Source organism: Corythoichthys intestinalis, chromosome 13, assembly GCF_030265065.1.
Source record: "Corythoichthys intestinalis isolate RoL2023-P3 chromosome 13, ASM3026506v1, whole genome shotgun sequence".
Taxonomy (NCBI): Eukaryota; Metazoa; Chordata; class Actinopteri; order Syngnathiformes; family Syngnathidae; genus Corythoichthys; species Corythoichthys intestinalis.
Genome location: NC_080407.1, coordinates 14,722,634 through 14,748,367, shown reverse-complemented (window position 1 = coordinate 14,748,367; position 25,734 = coordinate 14,722,634). Strand labels below are relative to the sequence as shown.

Below are 25,734 nucleotides of genomic sequence, written 5' to 3'. Positions count from 1 at the left end.
CGGGCCTAATCAAATGATGTCCAGTAGACATTTTGGGGACCACATTGTCGCGGTCTGCAAGGTGGCTGATGGCTAGAAATCGTAGCAGTACTTGAACACAACTTGAGGAATACCTCGCTCATCTGCACACGACTGAGTACTTTCTACCTACTCCTTCCTTCCTACTGCAACACTGCCCAACAACGTAAAAAATAAAAGCGACTTTACGCCTTTAAATGCATCTAATAGATGTTCATTAATGTGCAATGTCGCCATCAAATATATACATAAATGAGCTTACATACATACATACATACAGGGCGTAGGTTTGCATAGGGACGGTAGGGACATAACACGACCAACTTTTTAGGATGCTCCAATTGTCCCCACCAACTTTTAAGCAACCTTGCATTATACCAGTGCTTCTCAATTATTTTCTGTTATGCCCCCCACAGGAAGACGTAAACATAAATACACTGAAGTATTCTTTGTATATAAAATTCTTATTATTATAGGTACACCTCTGCATAACATTGTTCTTTTTATTATCAAAATAAAAGTAATATAGATCAACTTAGATCAACAATATAGTGTAAAAAAAAAAATAAAACACACCCATACTGTAAAAATACACTCAAGATGCATTTTTTGACCGTTTGATACTGAAAATTAAAAAATGTATTAAAATATATAATATACAATAAATAATAATAAATTCAAATTGATTAGCAACATTAACTCATCAGGATAATATAATAATATAATATACAATTAGAGCGAAAAACTGCAGGCAGTATCAGCTCCTTTGCTATGGTGTGGGGTTATTTTGCTCTGAGCAACTAGGTATGCCACCTTATATGAAGCTGACAGTGTTTTTTGGTTTGTTTATGTAACACTGACTAAACGGGAGGATTGTTGGCAATATTTGGCACATTTTCACTGGGAAAAAAAAACAAAACATTCCTGCTGTCCGCTGCGAACATTTTTAGACAAAGTAAACTTTGACTTTCCTAGTCTTCCACTGTACTAAAGGTCAAAGTAAAATGCTACATAAGCTTTGCCATATTTCCTTGTCTTAGCTTTTCATATCTCCGGTTCTCTTTGCTGTGTGCTCTTGTTTGGTTCAAAAATACTGCACACACGCTGAAAATGGGAGCGGCAGTGCCACCCACTGAGTGGATGTGCAGTTACATTTTATTCTAGTACGGCAAAAAAGTATGTTCCCCAAGGTCACATGTGCCACCTTTAGCATCGCTATGCGCCCCCCCTGAGGGGGCCCGCCCCACTATTTGAGAAGTACTGCATTATACTGTATAATGAGTCCAGTTATATACTGTAGTGAGGACGTAGGTTTGGTCTCAACATTGGTAGGGACAATATAACCGCATCACCTGGATGTACACTTTTTGCTCGGAATGGGACATTGATAAAAGCAAACAGAATGGGTAAACATCTCTCACTAATATGAACCTAATTGGTATGCTAAATCAGGGGTGCTCATTACCCCCCAAATGTTTTTTTTTATGTACATAGATAATTATGATTATGCGGTATGTTGTGTTGCGTGAGCAACATATGAGGTTATGCAGCACCTGTCTCTTTCTAAGCAGTTACTTGCTAACGTTTTTTTGGTTCTATAGTTTCCAGCAGAGTTCACTACATTTTTGACAGTTTAATTATGGGTAGCAATAGAAAACACAAACAGTAGGACACTTTTCATGAAGCAGCTTCCTACTCGAGTTTTGCAGGTTAGGAAGTTCAAACAGTTTAATGTTATGCTCACGCTGATGCAGGTCGGACTTTCAGTCGCAAAATTAGTGGTGTGTTTCCCTCCTACACACATAGGCGGAGTTTGACTTTTGGGGCAGGGGGGGCACAACATGTTGATGACCTTGAAACGCAGTGTAAGCAATTACAAGAATATTTATAATAATAAGTCGAGTTCTTGAGGGGAATTCTAAATCAGGCTGCTTAGGCAACTTTTCGCCCAGATTATCATCCATTGAATATGGTACGCCCGCTGGTGTCGTGCCAATGTAGTTACCCCACTCAATAACTGTATCCCCTGGGCGGAGCCATATTGAGGTAGATTTGTATCTTTATTATTCAATCATAAAACTGTTGCTTCCAAAAAAATGTTTAAAAATTGCTTCAATCAAAATATATATTTTCAATAAGAAAAAAGTCACTTCAATTAAAAAAAAAAAAAAGTGTGCAAAACTGCAAAAATAAATTTGAAAAAAACAAAAAAAAGCATGTGAAAGCTATTTTTCGTTGATTGAATTTAATTTTTTTTTTTTATTACAGTCAAGGTTTTTTTTTTTTTTTTTTGATTGAAGCAACTTTTTTCGATTAAATTAATGTTGATTTGTGTTTGGGCCACATTTTGGCTAGGACATGTTTGTTTTTATTATTCAATCAAAAAATAAGTTGCTTAAAAAAATATATTTTCAAAAAGAAAAATAACTTCAATCAAAAAAAATAAAATTTCAATCGTAGAAAACGTTTTTGAATCCGAAAAAATATGAGATTGAAAAATTTGCATTTGAACACTTAATTTTTCATTAAAAAGGTTTTCTTTGATTGGAGCAATCCTTTTTGTGTTTGGGCCATATTATGGGTAGGAAAAAAAATCATTTGAAAAATAAAATTGCCCTCTCCTTATTTTTTTTTTAATTATATGCAAAGCAAATGACCATCTAAGGTGTTAGTCACATGATCTGTTCAAAATATAATTTTGACCCATTATAAAAATATTTTTTGTTCATTTCATTCATTTTTGTTGCAGTTTTATTGCTTTACAATAATTTACAAAAATGTATGTATATAGGAAAGTCAATTTCATGCAACGACACTTTTCGGCCACCAGAGGGGCCCTGGCCCCCCTTTAAAATCCGCTTATGCCTCCACAGCATTGGTGTCTTTTTAAATTACTTATAGCGGTTGCTGCTGGCCGATAAACACTTCTAATATTCCTCCTCTTCGAACAGGGCGGAGGAGGCGGCATGTTGTCGACATGTATTTCTGTCGGGGCTGTGTGAGCGTGCATGTATGTGTCGGGGGTGGGGAAAAATGGACCGGTGCATTCAGCAAGTGACAAGGGGTAAATGTAAGTTTGAACATAACGAAAATAATTCACCTCTTAATAGTAGGGTCAATTCTATCCTTACAACATATGGGAAGACAATCTAAATTATCTGAATAACTGAACTCATTCTATAATGCTAATAAGGTTGCTTAAAGGTTGGTGGGGACAATTTGAGCATCCTGAAAAATAGGTAGTGTTATGTCCCTACTGTCCCTATGCAAACCTACGCCCTTGTACGGTAGTTAATTTAGATTGTCTTCCCGTATGTAGTAACGATAGAATTGACAGCTATCATTACTAAGTGAATTATTTTCATTATTTTCAGACTTACATGTACATTTTTTCACTTGCTGAATGAGTCAGTCCATGTTTTTTTCCTGAAACGCACGTTTGATTGGCTGATGACTTGATACCCCCCCCCACCACCACCACACACACGCACACACTCACAGTACAGAATTACGTTACAAGTCAACATGCTGCCTCCTCAGCCCGCTTCGAAGAGGAGGGATATTAGAAGCTTTTTTTTTGGCCAGCAGCCGCTGTAAGTGCTGAAAAAACGCACCACTAATTTTGCTTTGCAACTGAAAGTCTGACCTGCATCACAGTTTAGCATTACCATTAAATTAAACTGTGTGAATTTGCTAACCTGAGTAGGAAGCTGCTTCAGGAGAAGTGTCCTCATATACGTGTGTTCTACTATGTTAACGTTAATTAAATTGTGAAATATAGTGAACTCTGCTCAGCTGTTAGAAATGTAGTGAACCAAGGTTCTTCCTTCTTCCCAGTTTTCATTTTTATTTTGCTCATGTGGTCCCAAAGGAGCTTTCATTTTTGTTTGGCTGGGCTTGTGGGCAAAAGCAGTCGTTGTTCCTGAAGGAAGGCTACATTTTTATTTATTTTCCTCATTCCCTGACTGTTTTTTGTTGTTGTTGTTGTTATATTTAATTTATTTAGATAGACAGTTTTGAGTGGTATTAAGATAAATGTATATATTTTTTTGCATTCCTGGATAGTTATTAGATTAGCAATTTTGTATTTCTTTGTATGTTAATACACAAATTTGTGTTCAAATATTGCAATTTAAACTTGCTAATAAAATCCAGACATTTATTTTGGAAGTTTTTAAAATGTTTTTTGAGTAGTTTTTGAAAACAAAGGTTTGAATCAAGCGGTATATCACCTGAACCTATAAATTTGCACTGCAAAAACCCACCTCCTTAAAACTGGAAAAAAAGAAAAAAAAAATCCGTTTTAGGTGTAAATCTACTAGAAATGTGAAATTATCTGCCAGTGCTTGAAGTGAAATTTAATCAGATTTCTTAAAATAAGCTTATTTTCAGCTAGCTAGTTTTCTTAAGACATTTTAAGCAAAAAAGCTTTGATATTTAATCTTAAAAAACTTGGTTCACAGAAATGTTCCAAATTCAAGTATTGATATTGTTCAAAACATTATTTATATATGGCGGAAAACACAGACAAGACTGAAAAAGCAGTTTCTGCTCTTGCACTCCTCTTTTAAAGAAACTGCTGTATTCTAAGCCAAAACAACTGTTGCGTTTGATAGAACAATATGTCTATATGCTGCCATAGCAGATTCATGGCGCATTAAGCCCCCGAACTATTTTTAATTTGTCCGTTTTACCCTGAAAACCCCCGTTTACAGAGGTTGCGCAACCGCTTGTGTTTCAACCCAGCCATAAAACGAAGGTAATTAATTATATTTATTAGGGTTGTTCCGATCATGTTTTTTTGCTCCTGATCGTTTTAGTTTGAGTATCTGCCGATCCCGATATTTCCCGATCCGATTGCTCTTTTTTGCTCCTGATTCAATTGCAATCATTCCCGATAATTTTTCCCGATCATATACATTTTGGCAATGCATTAAGAAAAAAATGAATAAAACTCGGACGAATATATACATTCAACATACAGTACATAAGTACTGTATTTGTTTAATATGACAATAAATCCTCAATATGGCATTTACATTATTAACATTCTTTCTGTGAGAGGGATCCATGGATAGAAAGACTTATAATTCTTAAAGGATAAATGTGACTTTGTATATTGTGACTAAATATTGCCATTCTAGTGTATTTGTTGAGCTTTCAGTAAATGATACTGTAGCCATTTAACTTCTGCCCAAATGCATGATGGGAAGTGCAACCATGACTGTGCGTCGTGGTACCAATTGATATGTCTTCTCTGCGTTGGGAAATAACATAGGGTGTTAAGAAAAAGATCAACTACTATCTTTCTTCCCCACAATGCTTCCCACGATTATTCTAATCGTTGGGAGAGGGATTGTAAGGCTTTAGCCATTTAAAAAAAGGCTCCAAAGGCTGCCAAAATTCACTCTACTTATTTTATGCTGCCTTTTAGCTCTATATACTGTATGGGTAAAACGGTGCCATTATAGATTGAACGTGACAATGCGTGAGTGGGTCGTGCAACGCATGCGTTAATTGTGTTAAACATTGTAACGTGATAAATGTAAAAGATATTAATTCTCGCCGTTAACGCGATATATTTGATAACCCTACCTTATTCTTAAACTAAAGACTCTGGAAGAGTGTAACACATTATGTCTGTAACGTTAAATACAATTAGAAAACAATTTAATTAAAAAAAAAATATATATATATTTAAAAAAGCATGTCCGATATTTTTTTGCCGATTCCGATACTTTGAAAATGACGTGATCGGACACGATCGATCGGAACATCTCTAATATTTATTATTCAAAATGTCTGTCGTGTTTAGCTTAGAATCATTGATGTCTCATATTTCATTTGAAAAAAAAAAAAACGACTTTAAAAAATTATTCACTCACATATTTTACTTTTAAACAAATTATGTCACAATGAAAAAAAATGGCGTCTGTAAAAAAGTCAGATATCTACCTCATAACTATCGCTTAATTGTATTTTTTTTTATTACTGTCGCATTTTCTCCGATATGTTAGATGAGAAATAATTGATCCAAGCACAGAAAATGGGAAAAAAAAAAAAAAAAAACGTTTATAAGATTAAAATATATGAAAAAGAAAATCTCGACCACTCCTTGATGTCTGCGATTTCTGAATCGCGGCCCCCATGTTTCACCCATAAAATCCCCCAAAAAACCCAGCTGTGGCCATTCACAGCTATGTCTTGACACTCAGTGATCGATGCGACATGGAGTTTTTGGAACAAGGTAAGGTAGGTGATAATATCTCGTTTAAGTCATGGCGTCTGTAATTCTGCTCTAGCGTGCTCTCACCTCCAGATAGGGTTTTGCTGTTTAAAAAACATTTATTTTTCAAAATGCTCTCCTGTTCAAAAATTTCCTTCCCCCAGAAAATTGAGATTTTAAGCTTTCCCATGATGTATCACACATGCAAATTGGACAATTTTGAAAGTTGGCCAAATTTGCTGTCTCAGAGTGGAACTTCAAGTCACCTGAGCGTTTCCCCCCATATATATATATATTCTTGATTTAGGTGAAAAATGACCAACTTTTAGCTGTATGGGCTTAATAAGAACAAATGGTAACATTTAGTAAAAGTAAGTGGAAGAATCTGACACATTAATCTGTTCACTAGCCTTTAAAATTCAAAAAAAGATTTAAGAAAAATTACCACATTAACACGTTATACTGTAAATTTGCGGTGTGAAAGTTAGTATAAATCAATACAGATTTATTTTGCATGAATCATTTAGCCTATCAATTAATTAGGTTCTTATTAGTGAGAAATGTAGCCCTGACCGCCGTTCATCCAGTCTGTTTGGTCTTATTAATGTCCCATCCCAAGCAAAAAGTGTACATTCAGGTTGTGTTGTTATATCGTCCCTACCAATATTGAGGCCAAACCTACGCTCCTGTAATAAAGAGTCCAGTTATATATGTAATTTTGTGTAATTTTGTCTTTTGTCAAATGCTGCAAGGATAGAATTGACCCGACCATTAAGTGAATTATTTTCATGATGTTAAGACTTATATTTACCTATTTTCACTTGCTGAATGTCCATCCCGCCCCCCCTTCAAACGCACGTTTCATTGGCTGATGACTTGCATTTATTTAAAATGTATTTATTTTCTACATAATTTGAAACATTTTTTATTTGCAGCCTACGCAGACATTTTTTCAGATCAACATACATTAGTAATAGTCGAGGTAAAAAGTATGCTAATATTTATGTTCAAATATTGGAAGTTTTCAAAATGTTTCTTCAGTACTTTTTGAAAACACAGGTTTGATTCGAACGGTGGATCACCTGACCACATTAAAGTGAGTATAACTCAATATAGATTTATTTTTGCATTGATAATTTAGCCTATTGTTTGCTACTAATACATTGTTCCCATTTATAACAATCAGACAGGCAGTTAGAATTAATATTTCGCATCCCATTTACTCCTACAATAGCCATAGGAGAATACTTGTGAAAATCGGATTTCACGCAATTAAAGCACCTCCACTAATACGACTTTATAGTTGCCAGGATACATATTGTCCCTATTCCCGCCCCTCTCTCTTTCATTTGCTCCCTGTTGTTATTTATCATGGCTATTATATGTGTGGCAGCAAGTGTAGCAGCTGCTGCAGTCTGGCGCGCCTCCGCCACTACATTTCATCATCAGAGGACTCATATTTGCTACAGGCGAGCGAACACCGGACTGGAGGTGAAATCACTAAATCACAATTTAAATGAATGGCGCTCCAGTTTGACACAGCTGCAAATATAGCCAATATATAGAGTTGAATAGTTGAATATAAAAGTCCTATTTGACCACTCATAATAAATTGGGTGTATGAGTAGTTGTAAGACTTACCTGGAAGTGTTTCACTCCCTTCCCACGCATTAACACCCTAAAATCATCATATCCAAGGGTTTCCAATCTGCAACTCTTCTGGACTTCCCCGCTGTGATAATCGGTCCTTTAACGCATCACAGACGGCGTGTTCTCCTCAGGTGTTCTCGCGTAATATCCAAATCCTTACTCTTTGCAAGAGTTCCCGATTATTTGGGGATGCATGGGTGGTCTGCGGTATCGTGACGGAATCCGGGTGTTGTTTCTGCCGCGTCTCGGCTCAGTCTGACAGCCCCACTGTGCGCGCGCGAACTTTTATGACCACTCCGATGCGCGTAATCGGATTGCAGTGCGGCGTCATACAGTAGTCCGATTTCAAAGCCAATTCGTAAGTGATCAAGTGTCATTCAAAAAATGTTTAATGGGGGAAAATAATGTAATTTTGTTGATATTCGAGACATAAAAATGTGATAACCCTCAAAAATTGATTCAATCATAAAATGGCTTCTTAAATTGTACACTCGTGCCATCAAGTGGCGATGCTAAAAATGACACTTAAAAAAAAAACAACTTTTGACACATAGTTCGAGAGACAGCCAGAACCAAAAGTCATTTTTGCCAGGCGGCAAAACTGATTTTGCCATGTGGCATTTTTTTGTTATGTAGCAAAATGGATTTTGCCATGTGGCATTGTTTTTTTTTTTTTTTTTTTTTTTTGGTATGGCATTTTTGCAGGCCATGCATGTCCATGCCATTGATGTGCATGGCTTGCAAAAATACCATATACTCAAAAAAAAGCCACATACCAAAAAAAAAAAAAAAAAAAAAATCCACAAACCAAAATACTACTTTTGCCATGTGGCAATAAATAAGTAAATAAATAAAATGCCACATGGCAAACTCCATTTTGCCACGTGTCAAAAAAATGTCACATGGCAAAATCTATTTTGCCACCCGGTAAATACCACTTTTGGTTCTTGCTGACTCTCAAACTGTGTCAAAAGGTATTTATAAAAAAGTGACATTTTTAGCATCGCCACTTGAAAGCACTAGTGTACATGACATTTATTTTTTAAAAAAACAAACACTTTTTGACACCACAGTTTGAGAGAAAGCAAGAACCAAAAGTGGTATTTGCCATGTGGCTTTTTTTTTTTTTTTTTTTGCCATGTGGCAAAATTGATTTTTCTATGTGGAATTTTTTTGCCATGTGGCATTATTTTTTCTGACATGTGGCAAAAAGTTTATTGGTTTGTGGAATTTTTTTTTTTTTTTTTTTTTTTGGTATGTGGCTTTTTTTGGGGGTATAGTGGGGAGAACAAGTATTTGATACACTGCCAATGGGGAAACCCATTGGCAGTGTATCAAATACTTGTTCTCCCCACTGTATATGGCATTTTTGCAGGCCATGCACGTTAATGGCATGGGCGTGCATGGCCTAAAAAATTGTCATGTACCCCGCCCCACACACACACACATACCAAAAAAAAAGAAAAGGCCACATCTCAAAATACATTTTGCCACATGTCAAAATACATTTTGCCACATGGCAAATACCACTTTTCGTCCTTGGCCTTGCTGCAGTTTGATGCAAAAAAAATGTTTAGTTCACACTCAAATCTTCCTTCTTGCACACAATTTTAATGCATGGAAACATATTTAATAACATTAAAAAAAAAAAAAGAAAAAGCACAAAAGTGATTGGTTCATCCAAAATAAAAATTCAGCACAGTCCGTTCAACAAAATTTTAAACTACAGTAAATTATTCTTGGGCGTTTTGGAGAAATATTTCACACCGCTGCATCGGGAGCGGATGATAGCAAATGAGTGATGAACCTTTTGAGGTTGGACAACAATTGTTCAAGCTGCTTCTCAACAAAAAAAGGCATCGGCGGCTGTTGCAGTAGTAAAAGTTCACTCGATTGGCTTTCCCAGAGTTCCTCAGCACTCCTCTTTGATGTAAATTTGTTCGTACGTGTCCGCCTCCAGGTGCTCCAAACGGTCCAGGCGGTCCGTCTGGCCGTTGATGATCTCGTCTGGGGTCTTCATGAACCTGATAAATATGACCGGTTATCCATTGTGAATTTATATCTGCAGTTTCTGTAGTTTTCGCAATATAAGGCACAAAAACTGCATTTGTTCGTAGATAAGCCGCACTGGACTCACTGTGTTACCAAAAGATATTAACCAGTAACACTTTGACAGCGGCATCATACAACTGTCATAAGACCAAATGAACCACCATTGCTTCAAGAAGCTAGCCATCACTGCTCCCTTGGGGGAGGCTGTCAACACTGTTTTTTGTCCAACATGCCTCCTCGCATGCATTGCAGCGCTACAGGTGTAAATAACAATCAATATTCATGTTCTGTGCTAAATATTTCTTCAGTTACTGTTCCAGTTGTTTCATTAATTGCTTGTTATGGTATTTGGTAACACTTTATTTGACAGTAAGCCATAAGACAGTTATCATACAATCATAATTATGACATGGCACTAACATGGGCATGACTGAATGTTTATGACAGATGTCATTTTGTGTCATCGGGGAAACTACCTCACTTTTTAATGGATGTAAAAGATCAGAGCTGGGCATAAATGGAGTTTGTGACATAATTTGCCAGATGACACTTAATGACATCTGTCATAAGCATTCAGTAATGCCCATGATAGTGTCATGTCATAATTATGACAGTCTTATGGCAGTCTTATGACGCCACTGTCAAATAAAGTGTTACCATTTAACCCCAAAAAATGAACAAATAAGCCACACTGGACTATGAGCCGTAGCTGCCCTCACTGTGTTATGGGATATTTACACCAGAAGATTTTAACTGGTAACACTTTATTTGACAGCGGCATCATACGAGTGTCATAAAACCAAATGAACCACCATGAAGCTTTGAACCAATTGGCTATAAGAATTCATTGCTTCAATAAGCTTTTTGGCCATCACGACTCCCTTGGGGGCGACAATCAACCTCTGCTGCCACCTGCTGTCAACACTGTTGTCATCCAACATGCCTCTTAGCATGCATTGCAGCGCTACAGATCGAAATAACAATCTAAATTTTCTGTGCTAATTATTTCAGTTACTGTTCCAGTTGTTTCATTAATTGGTAGTTATGGTATTTGGTCACCCTTTATTTGACAATGGCACCACCATAAGACTGTCATGAGCATTAGTGAATGCTTGTAACAGATGTCAATTAATGTTATTTGGCAAATTATCTCACGTTTGAATGGACATAAGCAATCCGAACTGGACATAAATGGAATTAGTAACATAATTTGCTGGATGACACTTAATGACATCTGTCACAAGCATCACAAGCAACCCATGATAGTGTCATGTCATCATGATGCCGGTCTTATGACGCCGCTGTCAAATAAACTGTTACCACTTACCATAAAAAGCTCGTTATTTACATCTGTAGCGTTGCATGCTAGGAGGCATGGGTTGGCCATTAACCCAAATAAATCAACAAATAAGCCGCACGGGACTATAAACTAGAAGTTAACCATCACTGCTCGCTTGGGGGAGAGACAGTCAATCTCTGCTTATTATGCAATATTTATATTGTATATATATATATATATATTAGGGCTGTCAAACGATTAAAATTTTTAATCGAGTAAATTACAGCTTAAAAATTAATTAATCGAAATTAATCGCAATTAATCGCAATTCAAACCATCTATAAAGTATGCCATATTTTTCTGTAAATTATATATTCTGTAAAATAAATTGTTGGAATGGAAAGATAAGACACAAGATGGATATATACATTCAACATACGGTACATAAGGACTGTAGTGGGCATTTCACTCTACTGTCATTTAAATCTGTCTATGCTGTCCTCACTCCGAAGCGTCTTTTTCCAAAGCTAAACAGCTAGTGAACGACGCCTTAATAATCAGACTTCTTCCTTTTTCATCTGATTTATTAATAAAATGGCCTCAAAACATTGTCCTCTTTAGACCGTAGTAAAACTACCAAAAAAAAGTACACAAGCATTGCATTAGCAACAACGTTAGCTTAGCACGCTATACAGGTTCACTAAACATAAACAAAAAGCGTCTCATACAAAAAATAGAACATTTCGCTTACTAACATAATATGTACATTCTTTACAACAACCATACTTACGGACAAATCTTGTCCAAGGCTCATATAAGCACAACATTTCAACGTAGGCGTCAGCCCGAGACGTCGTGCAGCCATATTGAACTGGCAAGAAAGCAATAAACCATGTCGCAAAGCGACCACAAGAGTTCGCTGTTAGACAGCGCAGAATACTGTCTGAGCGGGACATGTGCGTTAATTGCGTCAAATATTTTAACGTGATTAATCAAAAAAATAATTACCGCACGTTAACGCGATAATTATTTTTTAAAATTAATTACGTTAAAATATTTGACGCAATTAACGCACATGCCCCGCTCAGATTAAAATGACAGCAGTGTAATGTCCACTTCTTTTTTGTTGTTTGGCGCCCTCTGCTGGCGCTTGGGTCCAAATGATTTTATGGGTTTGGGGAGTGAGCATGGTGTAATGACATCAACAATGGCGAGCTACTAGTTTATTTTTTGATTGAAAATTTTACAAATTTTAATAAAACGAAAACATTAGGAGGGGTTTTAATATAAAATTTCTATAACTTGTACTAACATTTATCTTTTAAGAACTACAAGTTTTTCTATCCATGGATCGCTTTAAGAGAATGTTAATAATGTTAATGCCATCTTGTTGATTTGTTTTTATAATAAGCAAATACAGTACCTATGTACCGTATGTTGAATGTATATATCAGTCTTGTGTCTTTTCATTCCAACAGTAATTTGCAGAAAAACAACACTGTTGTCATCCGACATGCCTCCTAGCATGCATTGCTGCGCTACCGATGTAAATTGCAATCAAAATGCATGTTCTGTGCTAATTGTTTCTTTAGTTACTGTTCCAGTTGTTTCATTAATTGCTAGTTATGGTATTTGGTAACACTTTGACAGTGGCGCCATAAGACTGTCATTAGACAATCATGACACTGTCATGAGCATTAATGAATAGCAGATGTCATTGATTGTTATCCAGCAAATTACCTCACTTTTAAATGGATGTAAAAGATACAAGATGGACATAAATGGAGCTAGTGACATAACTTGCCGGATGACACTTAATGACATCTGCCATAAGCATTCAGTAATGCCCATGATATTGTCGTAATTATGACAATCTTATGATGCCGCTGTCAAATTAAGTGTTACCTATTAACCCAAATAAATCGACGAATAAGCCACACTGGATTCAAAGCCGCAGGATTCAATATGAAGGAAAAAAGTAGTGTCTTATTGTCTGAAAATTACGGTAATGTCTATACCTGAATAAAAGTCTTTGTCCAGGTTCTTTCCTGATGATGTTTAACTTGTAGTAGTGTCTCAGTGCACGTGACATCTTCTCATACGTCATGTTGGTCCTGTTCTGTAAGTTTGTGAATATTGTTTATTGTTGGAGCAGAATTGGACATTTTCAATCTGCAAAACTCCAATTTTACCTTGTGGTTGCCCCACAGTCTGGCCAGCCCGTTGGGGTCCATAATGCGAAAGATTTTGCTCTCCGGGTCCTCCCAGCGGATGAAATTCTCGTACCGACTGTCTGACAGGAGCTGGTAGACATAGTCCCATAGTAGCCTGCAGTCTGCCAGGGGAAAAAATGGGAAAAATGAAAGCAACAGCCTTTTTCCAGTAATCAAACACTTAGATGGCAAATTGAAAAACGATGGTTCATCGTGAGGTTATGGTAATATTGTATCGCGTATCGTATCGTGAATCTACACACAATTAAATGTTTTTTTTTTTCTGTATCTTTTGTGTATTTAACATTCGTTCATTCACCCAGCTATTTTCTATAAATATGAGTAAACCCTCACACCTGAAACTTTCACATCAAGGTTTGCGTCCTAAAGTTGTTGCACTTGACAGAAATTATCCGCTGTTAACTTTAAAGCAGTTACAACAGTAGGATGGTTATATTTCCTTAGTGGTAATATGACTGAAGTTAGCGTAAAGCTATTTCATTTTTAAAGTAGAACTGCTTCGTCAACTGATATTTTTTGAAGATTCATTGCACTGTCACGCGAGCGTAACTAATCGCCCATTTGTTTATTTTTTTTTCAAAACAATGCCAACCTCCCACTTCAAACTTCAAACGGATTGGACGTCTACTAATGATAAACTGTTTTGTAGAATGACTTCCTGACCAATGAATAGATCATTGTTATATCGCCATGTTGTGAGAACCTTATCGTGAGCCTTGTATCGCAAATCGTATCGTGAGGGAACCAAATGTTCCCACCCCAGTTGCCTACCAAGCCCAACAGGATGCCAACCTCAAAGTGAAAGTTTCTGAGGTGAGAGTTTATTCTTAAATTTGATCAAAACCCAATTTCGGTGGAATGGCTCACAAATATAGTGGTATGAAAAAGTATCTGAACGTTTTGGAATTTCTCACATTTCTGAATGAAATCACCATCAATTGTGATTTGATATTTGTCAAACTCACACAGATGAAAAAAGTAGGGCTGTCAAACAATTAAAATTTTTAATCGAGATAATTACAGCTTCAATTTAATTGCAATTAATCGCAATTCAAAACATCTATAAAATATGCCATATTTTTCTGTAAGTTATTGTTGGAATGGAAAGATAAGACACAAGATGGATTTATACATTCAACATGCGGTACATAAGGACCGTATTTGTTTATTATAACAATAAATCAACGAGATGGCTTTAACATTATTAACATTCTGTTAAAGCGATCCATGGATAGAAAGACTTGTAGTTCTTAAAAGATAAATGTTAGTAAGTTATAGAAATGTTATATTAAAACCCCTCTTAATGTTTTTGTTTTAATAAAATTTGTAACATTTTCAATCAAAAAATAAACTAGTAGCCCGCCATTGTTGATGTCAATAATTACTTACACAATGCTCATGGGTGCTGAAGCCTATAAAATCAGTCACACCCAAGCGCCAGCAGAGGGCAGCAAAACTCCATAAAACACAATTAACAAGTGGGCTGTTCACTGTACTGTCATTTAAATCTGTCTGAGCGGGGTGTGTGCGTTAATTGCGTTAAATATTTTAACGTGATTAATTAAAAAAATGAATTACCGCCCGATAACGTGATAATTTTGACAGCCCTAGAAAAAAGTGTCTAATTTAACTAAAACCACCCAAATATTTATAGGTTTTCATACTTTAATGAGGATAGTGTGCAAACAATGACAGCAGTGGGAAAAAATAAGTGAACCATCACATTTAATATTTTGTGCCCCCACCTTTGGCATTAATAACTTCAACTTCTTGTAGCTGCAGATCAGTCTGGCACATCGATAAGAAGTAATATTGGCACATTCTTCTCTACAAAACTGCTGTAGTTCAGTCAGATATCCGGGATAGCTGGCATGAATTGCTGTCTTTAGGTCATGCCACAGCATCTCAATGGGGTTCAAGTCTGGACTTTGACTTGGCCACTCCAGAATGTGTATTTTGTTCTTCTGAAACCATTCGGAACTTGATTGACTTCTGTGTTTCGGATCATTGTCTTGTTGCAGCATCCATCCTCTTTTTAGCTTCAACTGTCTGACAGACGGCCTCGGGTTTTCCTGCAAAACATCCTGATAAACTTTCAAATTCATTCTTCAATTAATGATTGCAAGTTGTCCAGGCCCCGAGGTAGCAACACAGCCCCAAATCATGATGCTCCCTCCACCATGCTTCACAGTGGGGATGAGATGTTGATGTTGGTGAGCCGTTCCATTTTTCCTCCACACATGACATTGTGTGTGACTTCCAAACAATTCAACTTTGGTTTCATCAGTCCACATAATATTTTGCCAAAACTTCTGTGGAGTGTCCCAGTGCCTTTTTACGAACATTAAACAAGCATTAGACAGCAGTGGCTTCTTCTGTGGAATCCTCCCATGAACAATATTCTTGCCCATCATTTCACATATACTAGTAGTTGATGTGTGCACAGAATTTGATTTTAGACTGTGCCAGTGATTTCTGTAAGTCTTTAGCAGACATTCTTTGGTTCTTTTTTTACCTCTCGGAGTATTCTGTGCTGAACTCTTGGCTAAAATCTTTGGTGGACAGCCACTCCGTAGGAAAGAAGCAACAGTGCCAAACTCTCTACATTTAAAGACAACTTCTCTGTCGATTGATGAACATCCAGACTTGTAGAAATGGCTTTTTATCCTTTCCCATCTTTACACAAATCAACAATCCTTGATAGCAGGTCTTCAGACAGCTCTTTTGACCGATCCATGATGCACATCAGACAATACTTCTCAACAAGACATTTCTTATCAGGTGTGTGTTTTATAGTGGGCATGGTAGCTTTAAACCACTCATCTGTGATTGGGCGTGCACCTAACTTAAATTGTTTGGATCAAAATTGGTTTCAGTTGCGCTTTAAGTCTCCTTAAGTAGAAGGTTCACTTACTTATTTCCCCCTATTGTCATTGTTTGCATGCTATCATAATTAAAATATGAAAACCTATACATTTTTGGGTGGTTTTAGTTAAAGCAGACAGTTTTTTCATCTGTGTGAATTTATGCAGAAATGTGAAAAATTCCAAAAGGTTCAGGTACTTTTTCATACCACTGTATGGGCATCACAATACACCACCTAGTGCTGTTCTATATTTTCATAGGTACCCATGTAAGAGCTATTCCATTTAACTCTTTAAAGAGCATACGACAGGAGAAAAAAAGTCTTAAATAGCATTATTATGTGAATTAGAATCATATTTTGAGACGATTCGACTATATACAACAATTTAGCAAAGCGCAGATGACGAGAAATTAGTCTTTTAATCTGCCGGTTAGCCACACCTACCATTATAGGGCTCTAGCGTCTCCAACAGGTGGATGACGTCAGCGGGTGAATGGGCTCATCGGTTTTACTATACAGCCCATTGAGGGGGAATTATTCAGAACGAGGAAAACGCGATTCGCAAAATGTCAGTTTCATTCTCTCTACTCCAATATTTTTACAGGATATTCTTTTTATCCAAGTATTTTTCCCCAGTTGCTAAATAAATGGCATGGTCATGACAAAAAAAGTCTTGTGCTAAATGGAATATGAAATAATAAAAATGCACTTATTCAGGACGACATGGCAAAATTACTCCATAATGGTCAAAACTGTCGACTTCACCTCTACTGTCGCACCTCCCAAACTATATTTTATGACACCTAAATCGGACATATGTCATTTCCCTTCCCCGGCTTCGGAGAATGTAAACAAACCAAGAGGCGTGGCAGCTAGCCGACATGCTAACCCGAACCGAGTGATGTTTCAAAGTCTTCCAAGCGGAAAATCACACATAACTAGCCCGGATTATTTGACATGACGACTGGGTTGTCGATTGTCTTTGCGGATCGGCAAACTGCCCGGCGGAGAGCAATATACAGTCCGTTCCCCGGAGGAGGGCGGCTGCAATTGTTGTGCAGCTAACGTGCAGCTAATGTTTTTGTATGCCTATCAATGATCAAACGTAAGTAGTCCTTTATTTAAAGAAAGTTTGTAGTGTTAACTTTGTAATCGCTGTATTCGTATTTGACATAATACAAAACAAGATGTTTGCTCACTTCCTCGTAAGTCCAATGGTCCCACAGTAGTAGGGCTTGTTTTGGCGAATTCCCACCGTGAATGGGAACCTTTTGAAACTCCAAAAAGGCGCAGATGCCTCTCCCTCATAAAGCAAGATTTTTCTGCAGCCGTTTGGCTAGCGTGATGTGAAAAATAAACGTATTAATCCACAAAATCAGCTGAATCCTTAGTCCTCATACACAACAGTACGGCTGTTTAGTGTAGAGGACGTCTTCACCCGTACACGTCACAGCGACCTCCTCCTCAATGCAAGACCGAAGCCGGAAGTCACTCATTTTCATGGCGTGGGATTCAAAAAACTAAATAAATATAGCGATCGCTTCCACATACATCCAAGCGGTCCATATCATTCAGGAGCATAAAATACTGCGTGTATTATGAAATAAACATGCTTTTTCGTGTCACATGCACTTTAAGTGCCATTGATGAACATAGACGTCCAAACGTGTGGCCCTTTTGCTGAGAATTTAAATTCATCACAAGTAAACGTGCAATATATTTGAATTGGAAAGTCTGGCTAATTGATTGGCGCTATGAATAAACTCTTTCCTCAGAAACTTTCACTGTGGATTTCAATGAATGTCATTTGAAGTCGTCTAATTCATTTGAAGTGGGAGGGCTCACATTTCAAACATGTTTCCCCAAAATGAAACCGCAGTGGGAAAATATTTTCTGGTAAATTCCATGGCAGGTGTCCAACATTTCAAAATGCTTCCTCTTGGAAAGTTACTGGAAGGTTTGCACGTATTATTTTTAGACGAAAGCGGTTTACCTGCTATCCGCCCTATGGGCAACTGGTGATCCTCCGGAGGAGACACGGGCATGATGATGTTCCTGTAAAGTGTCTCGTCCTGCTGATTTAGAAGGTGATGATGCGGATGCATCTGCTGGTGGGCTTTGAAATCGCGGCCGTTCTCTAGATGCCCGCCCCGGCTATGTCTGAAGTCCAATGCGGCGGCAGTGCCGCCTCTGCCCGTGTTTGGAAACAGAGGGTTCATGATGGCGCTGGGCATGAGCTGGATGACGCGCGGAGGAGGGCCTAATTCTTGACCTCTGGGGCTCTCCAGACACGGCGCTTCCCTGGGGTTCACGCCAGGGGAAACGGGGAGGGGGTACACGTCCTCAGGCAGGTGGTGGTTACTGTCTGGCAGCTGGGAGAAGGCCTGAAGGTGGTCCTCACCGGCCGCTCGTTGATGGTTTGGCTCAGGTGGGGATTGCTGCGCGGGCGGGCGGTGGGGCGAGCGGGAGCGGTGGCGTAACTCGATGGTCGGAGGGTGCTGGGATAGGGGTTGTGGCGCGCAGGGTGTCCGTCGTACCGTTTCTGAAGTGACAGCAGACAACGCCATTCATTAATTGGGTCAATTTGTCACGCAGTTCAAAGCGACATAGCCACAACAATAATTGCGACATGAGGATTTGCGTCACTTAAGGGAGCGGCTGTGTGAGTTCCTTCAATAGACTGTAAATTGGCTTGATGACAGGTTGACGTGCGGGAACTTGTTTCTGCTTTTTTGGCGGCCCCCCCAAAAAAAAACAGTTGGATGAGTTGTAACAAGTGCTGCTGTTGTTTATTGTTTAGTTGCATTTTGGCTGTAAATGTCATTTTAATGAATTGCCAAATGATTAGTCTGATTTTATTCAAGACTTTTGTATTTATATACTATTTAGTATTTATTCTGCTTTATTTATTACAAAAAACAAACCAAAATGTAAATATTTGATATAAAAATGAACACAAATATCGACAAATAAATTAAAAGATAAAGTTTAAAAAATAAAAAAAGGTGTGTACTGCTAAGAGGCTCAAAAAACATGATTTGAACATATATTCAAGATTATACATTGCACGTTTTTTGCGTTGTACTTCGACATATTTACTTAAAATAAAGCTAACTGCACTTTCTTTTTTTAAACCAAGAATCGAGACCTTTATGTCAATATCAATAAAGAATTTGGGGATTTAAGCATTTATTCACAAGAATTTTCACCGGAAAAGCTCTATTTACATCAGGCGGCCGTTAGCTACATTCACTAACAGACTAGCATTGTACTTCGACATTTTACGTAAAATAAACGCTAACTGCACGTTTTATTTATTTTTTTGTTTTAACCAAGATTCAAGACTGTTTTACGTCAATATCTATTAGGAATTTGGGGATTTAAGCATTTATTCACAACAATTTTCACCGTAAAAGCTCTGTTTACATCCAGCGGCCGCTAGCTACATTCACTAACAGACTAGCATTGTACTTCGACATATTTACGTAAAATAAACGCGAACTGCACTGTTTTTTTTTTTGTTTTGTTTTTTGCTTTGAATACAAAATCGAGACTGTTTTACATCCATATCTAGAAAGAATTCGGGGATTTAAGCATTTATTCACAAGAATTTTCAAAAAAAGCTCTTTGTGAGTCCACTCGGTCAGCTTTAACGGCCTCGCCAACAATGCAGGCTCCCTACTTATCAGCCCCGCATCCCATCAATACATTATGAAGTCTATGGTTCTATGTTTTAGGATATAGTAATCTGAAAGCTCTTAATATGTTATAAGACTCATATTTAGCATATTGTTCTCTATTTTACTATTATTTCATTAGCTTGTAATGTTCTTGGTTTCGAATCAATTTAAAATAAAAAAATACTAAAAATAGTTGATTAAATTGATCATCAATTATTGGTCGATACATTATGGCAGCGTCATAATAGTCCTATATGACATTTGTAATGCAATTTATGCTAAATTTAAAACTCGAGAAATGACTTTAAGGTGGAAAAGCGCTATATAAGTATTAACACCATTTACCATTTTTACCTTATAGCGTAGTTCATGCTATTGTCCACTTGGTGTCACTATAATCCCAAAATTGTCAACGACAGTATAGCATCCTCTTGGCACATTTGCACGCCTGACTTAACAATAAATCAGCACCTCAAATGAGGTTGTTTCTGGCGTCTGGCAGTCAAATCTTTTGCTTACTAAGTAGCATTTCCTCGTGGAACCAGTTCTACAATGACCCAGTTGATTCTTGCAGTAACTCATCAGTGCCAGTAAATGTTTTCATTGACGTTAGAAATTGAACGTGAGCGCTGACCTTCATGCTTCAGGTGCTGAGCGCCGTTCTCGGGCAGCAGGTGGAAGGAATTTCCGGGAAAGTACCCTGAGGGGTAGAACACCTGTGTTTTCCTTTGCTTCAGGGTGTGTTGCAACAACTCGTATAAGACATCACCTGTTAAAAACAAAAAAACAACACGACAGCCTATGAATGATGGACTTTTCGAAACAGGAACCAACGTGACTGTTTTCTAAAGAACGCCACTAGTTCCCTGTGATTTCCAGGCAACATGAAACTTGTGTAATCATGGAATAGTCCATTTACTCCTTAAAAAGTTCAAGTAGAAATGTCGCTAATTAACATTAGGCCTACTTGTGCTGGAATCCTCACAAAAGCAGTCATTTAAGCGTTGTTGACAGTACCAAATGAGACGTAAAACGCTTTTTAGAATGTTAAGTGGCCGGGACGAGCCGAAACGGGAAGTTCGCTCAATGATTAACAGGATTAAAACGGGTTGAACAAATAGCTACACAGAAAGAAGGAAGATTGAGATAATGTTTGACAGGTCAGAACGGGACAAAGAACAAACTTGAGATTTTACCATGACAAGGTAATAAGTGTTAAAAAGGAAGTGGACTATTTTCAGTTCTCACTTTTAGGCCTGATGAGTCGCCATGTCGGGAAAATTGCTGCTTCCTGATTTGAGATGAATAATGTTATGAGAGTGAACTGTAGTGGTGCAGAGTGAAGGAGTCTGACCTTCTAGCCAGACCACCAGAATCTCGCCAGCCGAACCGCTGGACCCGTGCTGGCACGGCTCTAAGGCCGGCAAAAACCTGACAATCCGGCCAGAAGGTCAAACTCCGCGCGTTCACCTCAGTCTTAACCCTTTGTATTGACTCCACTTTGAAAGGTTTGAAGAAGGCCCACCGAAAACAAGTTGAATAAGAAAATATTCAGGTCGACAGCGATCAAAACGGCAAGGCGAAACAAACACTCAGGCGGGGAGGCAAGGTCACCCTATCACATATCAACAAAATGTTCCCGAGAAAAAATGACAACGCTTAGTTAAACATTGTCTTTTGAACGCTCTCGCGGGGCGGGAAGTGGGCAGGAAGAAGGATGTGTTTGGGATTATTGTCTGTCTGTGGATTGGACAGGAGGATTCGGGAGTTACTGTTGTCCAGGCAATGAGAGTTGTGGATTTTGCCACCTCAGCGTCAAAGTGGCTCTTGGGGTCTTGTCAGTCGTGTTATCAGTTGGATATTGGGCGTTCTCCGGTGTTCCTTGTGTTGGGACAGAGCGTCCCACCATTTGTTCTGGACTGTCTGGGAGAACTGATTGCGAGAGTTGGTGGTGCAGACGTGGATTTATTAGCGTCAGTTGTATGACGCACACGTTGGGCTTCCGTGATAAGAAGGCGTTGTTTATCTTTTATGCCCTATATTCTGCTTGTTTTCCTTAAATTATGGTATAAGTGCTGTTGATTTTTTATTGGGTGTGTTAAAGTAACACAAACAGTAAATCAATAAATTAGAGAAAAGATACTGTTCCTTGATTGATTATATTAAGTGTGTTAGAATAATGCAAACAGTTAGACGGTGATTACGAGAAAAAGGTACTCTCCTTCAAGTTCAAGGGGAAACTTGAAATCACCATTTAAAAAAAATAAATTTGGAACTCATTAGTTGCCATTGCCTCAGTTGGACCGCAAGTTTGAGACCACTGCTTTGGATAGTAAATCTCTGTTAGTCTCAAAACAAGTCTCTTCCTAAAATGTGGAAGTATTCATCGCCGCCACGAGTTTTTTACTGCACTGTTGACCACACTGCGCGTCATTGCTTCTATTCTCGATTCCTGTTTTTTTTTTTTTTCTTTTTTTTTTTTTTAAAACCAGTACTGTTTTGGGGAAAAAAAACAGATGCCTTTTGCTTGAACCCGCCAGGCTGCTGGTGTTGCCGGGGCAACAGTTGAGGTTCGCATTTCCTGATCAACCGTCCCCTACGTCCTCCAACCCACTCCTCCCCCCAGACTGGCTTGCTCTAATAGCTTCCTTTCTGAAATAGTTTATTGATTTGTCGCAAATGTTTGTAAGACTTTTGTGAGACTGCTGTAGTACTATAAGGTCATTCCAGAATTGGAGGATCATTTTGGAATCTATGTACACAATTTTAATATACTGATTGGCAACCCTGTTACTGTGATGACGCTAAATGGGTCATTCTTTTTATATACGGTGCCATTTGGGTCTCCAGGATAAATGAATCTGTATTTTCACTAAAGTTGGACAAATACTCATTCAACTTATTTTTTGGGGTGTATTATCAATTGCCGTCTATTATAAATTCAATTTTTTTTAAGAGAATTTACTTCTGCTAAAAGGTTGTTGTGGAATTATATTATGTCCCTACAGTGTGTTTTGTTCAAATTCAGTCCATAAAATAACAAATATAATTCGGAAATAATTTAAAATATCTTTAATCATGATATTTTTTAATTAAAATATATTATTTAATGATTAAAAAAAAAAAAAGGGGTGGGGGTTTCTGTTCCTCCCTAGTGTCACTGTCCACTCTGCGAAATTGTGTTGGTGCCCCTTTAAGAAAATTCCCCATGTATTAATGACATCCCTATTGCTATAACATCACACCAGTGGCGGGAAATTCAACTGTGGAAAGCCTTTAAAAATCCGATTTTGCAGTTTCATAAAGTACGTTCAGTGTGGTTGACCATAACGTGTCCACTCTTTTTAAAGCTATCCATCCAAAAAATTCAAATGAATCATTTCAAAAGATTTATTTGTAAAATGATAATTTTCTCATCAAGTATAGTAAGTCATTTTAGCTATTAGCAAAGCTAGGCTGAAGGCTAACTTTAGCACAAAATGTCCCCACACTTAGTGTCCACTCTGTTACGTTCAAACACCCTATTAAAAAATGATCCAAACCTCATACCTATCAAATCTAGGAATTAAAGAATGAATAATGTGTCCACTCTGTCAAAGCTAGATATCAAATGAATTATTCTAAAAGGGTTATTTGTAAAATTAGATTACTCAAGTATCCAAAGTTATGTTAGCTATCATGAACACAAAGCTAGGCTTAAGGCTAACTTTAGCACAAAATTTGCCCTCTGTTCGTGTCCACTCTGTTACGTAAAAATGGCACCCAATAAATTAAACAAATGGCGTAAATATAAATATCAAATCTTGTAATAAAAAATGTACCATTGAGCTATATTTTTGAAAAACTAAATTTGGTTGATCATAACGTGTCCACTCTGTCAAACCTAAATATCAAACCTTTTTAAATAATTTAGTGGTAAAATTTGATTTCTTATCAAGTCATGTTAGTTATCATGCAAACAATGCAAGGCTGAGGGGGCTAACTTGAGCCACTATGCTTGAGCAAAAACTCTCCACTCTGCTACGTACAAATGGCACCCAATTTTAAAAAATGACGCAAATGTCAGATATCAAATCTTGTCCATAATCTTGTTAGAGAAATTGTACCATTCAACTGTATTTTTTTTAAAACTAAATTGCTGCATACGCGAATGTAAAGTGTTTAGTGTGGTTGATCATAGCGTATCCACTCTGTCAAACCTATATATCAAATTATTTCACAAGATTTATTTGTAAAATTAGATTTCTCATCAGGTATCCAAATTCACGTTAGCTATAATGCAAGCTAAGCTAGACTGAGGGCTAACTTTAGCACAAAATGTCCCCTTTGTTAGTGTCCACTCTGTTACGTCCAAATGGCACCCTATGAAAAAATGACCCAAATGTCATAAATATCAAATTATATAATAAATAATGTACCATTGAGCTGTATTTTTTTTAAAAATACTAAATTAATGCAAAGTATGGTTAGTGTGATTGATCATAGCGTGTCCACTCTGTCAAACCTATATATCAAATTATTTCACAAGGTTTTTTTGTAAAACCTAATTTCTTTTCAAGTATCCAAAGTCATGTTAGCTATAATGCAAGCACAGCTAAGCTGAGGGATAACTTTAGCACAAACTGTCCCCTCTGTTAGTGTCCACTCTGTAATGTCCAAGTGGCACCCTATAAAAAAAAAAAAAAAAAAAAAAATGACCCAAATATCAAATCATGTAATAAAACATGCACCATTGAGCTGTATTTTTTTAAATACTAAATTACAGCATACATGAATGTAAAGTACGTTTAGTGTGGTTGATCATAACGTGTCCACTCTGTCAAACCTATATATCAGATTATTTCACAAGGTTTATTTGTATAATTAGATTTCTCATCCGGTATCCAAAGTCATGTTTGCTATAATGCAAACAAAGCTAAGCTGAGTGCTATCTTTAGCTCAAACTGTCCCCTCTTTTAGTGTCCACTCTGTTACGTACAAATGGCACCCACTTAAAAAAAAAAAAAAAAAAAAATGGCGCAAATAGGTATCATACATATCAAATCTTGCAATAAAAAATGTACCATTGAGCTGTATTTTTTTAAATACTAAATTACTGCATACGTGAATGTAAAGTACGTTTAGTGTGGTTGATCATAATGTGTCCACTCTGTCAAACCTATATGTCAAATTATTTCACAAGGTTTATTTGTAAAATTAGATTTCTCATTCAGTATCCAAATTCATGTTAGCTATAATGCAAGCAAAGCTAGGCTGAGGACTAACTTTAGCACAAAATGTCCGCTTTGTTAGTGTCCACTCTGTTACGTCAAAATGGCACCCTATGGAAAAATGACCCAAATGTCATAAATATCAAATGATGTAATAAAAATGTACCATTGAGCTGTATTTTTTAAAATACTAAATTACTGCAAAGTACGGCTAGTGTGGTTGATCATAACGTGTCCACTCTGTCAAACCTATATATCAAATTATTTCGCAAGGCTTATTTGTAAAATTAGATTTCTCATCCAGTATCCAAAGTCATGTTAGTAATAATGAAGGAAGGCTAAACTGAGTGCTAACTTTAGCACAAGCTGTCCCCTCTTTTAGCGTCCACTCTGTTACGTACAAACGGCACCCAATAAAAAAATGTTGCAAATCTCACAAATATCAAATCTTGTAATAGAAAACGTACCATTGAGCTGTATTTTTTTTTAATACTAAATTACGGCAAAGTGAGTTTAGTG

General features: G+C 37.3%; 3 protein-coding genes across 6 annotated transcripts in view; 1 reads left to right on the top strand and 2 right to left on the bottom strand.

The window, feature by feature from the left end:
* The window catches only part of LOC130928708 (chemokine-like protein TAFA-2), an 86,027-nt gene extending 77,426 nt beyond the window's left edge, over nucleotides 1-8,601 (bottom strand). The window contains exon 1 of one of the 2 annotated variants that reach the window (XM_057855425.1): nucleotides 7,886-8,601. The gene's annotated coding sequence lies outside the window, so the exon portion shown is untranslated. The remainder of the gene's footprint in view (nucleotides 1-7,885) is intronic. The other variant, XM_057855424.1, reaches the window with a different exon arrangement.
* Nucleotides 1-25,734, top strand: part of LOC130928701 (synapsin-3-like) — a 383,502-nt gene that overhangs the window by 144,841 nt on the left and 212,927 nt on the right. The window lies entirely within an intron of this gene.
* Nucleotides 9,332-25,734, bottom strand: part of etv6 (ETS variant transcription factor 6) — a 43,741-nt gene continuing 27,338 nt past the window's right edge. For both annotated transcript variants that reach the window (XM_057855418.1, XM_057855419.1), the window contains exons 4-8: nucleotides 20,640-20,774; nucleotides 18,319-18,867; nucleotides 13,418-13,560; nucleotides 13,244-13,344; nucleotides 9,332-9,918 (exon numbers count right to left, since the gene is read on the bottom strand). In XM_057855418.1, coding sequence (XP_057711401.1) covers nucleotides 9,807-9,918; nucleotides 13,244-13,344; nucleotides 13,418-13,560; nucleotides 18,319-18,867; nucleotides 20,640-20,774 — 1,040 coding nt within the window. In that variant the 3' untranslated portion in view covers nucleotides 9,332-9,806. The remainder of the gene's footprint in view (nucleotides 9,919-13,243; nucleotides 13,345-13,417; nucleotides 13,561-18,318; nucleotides 18,868-20,639; nucleotides 20,775-25,734) is intronic.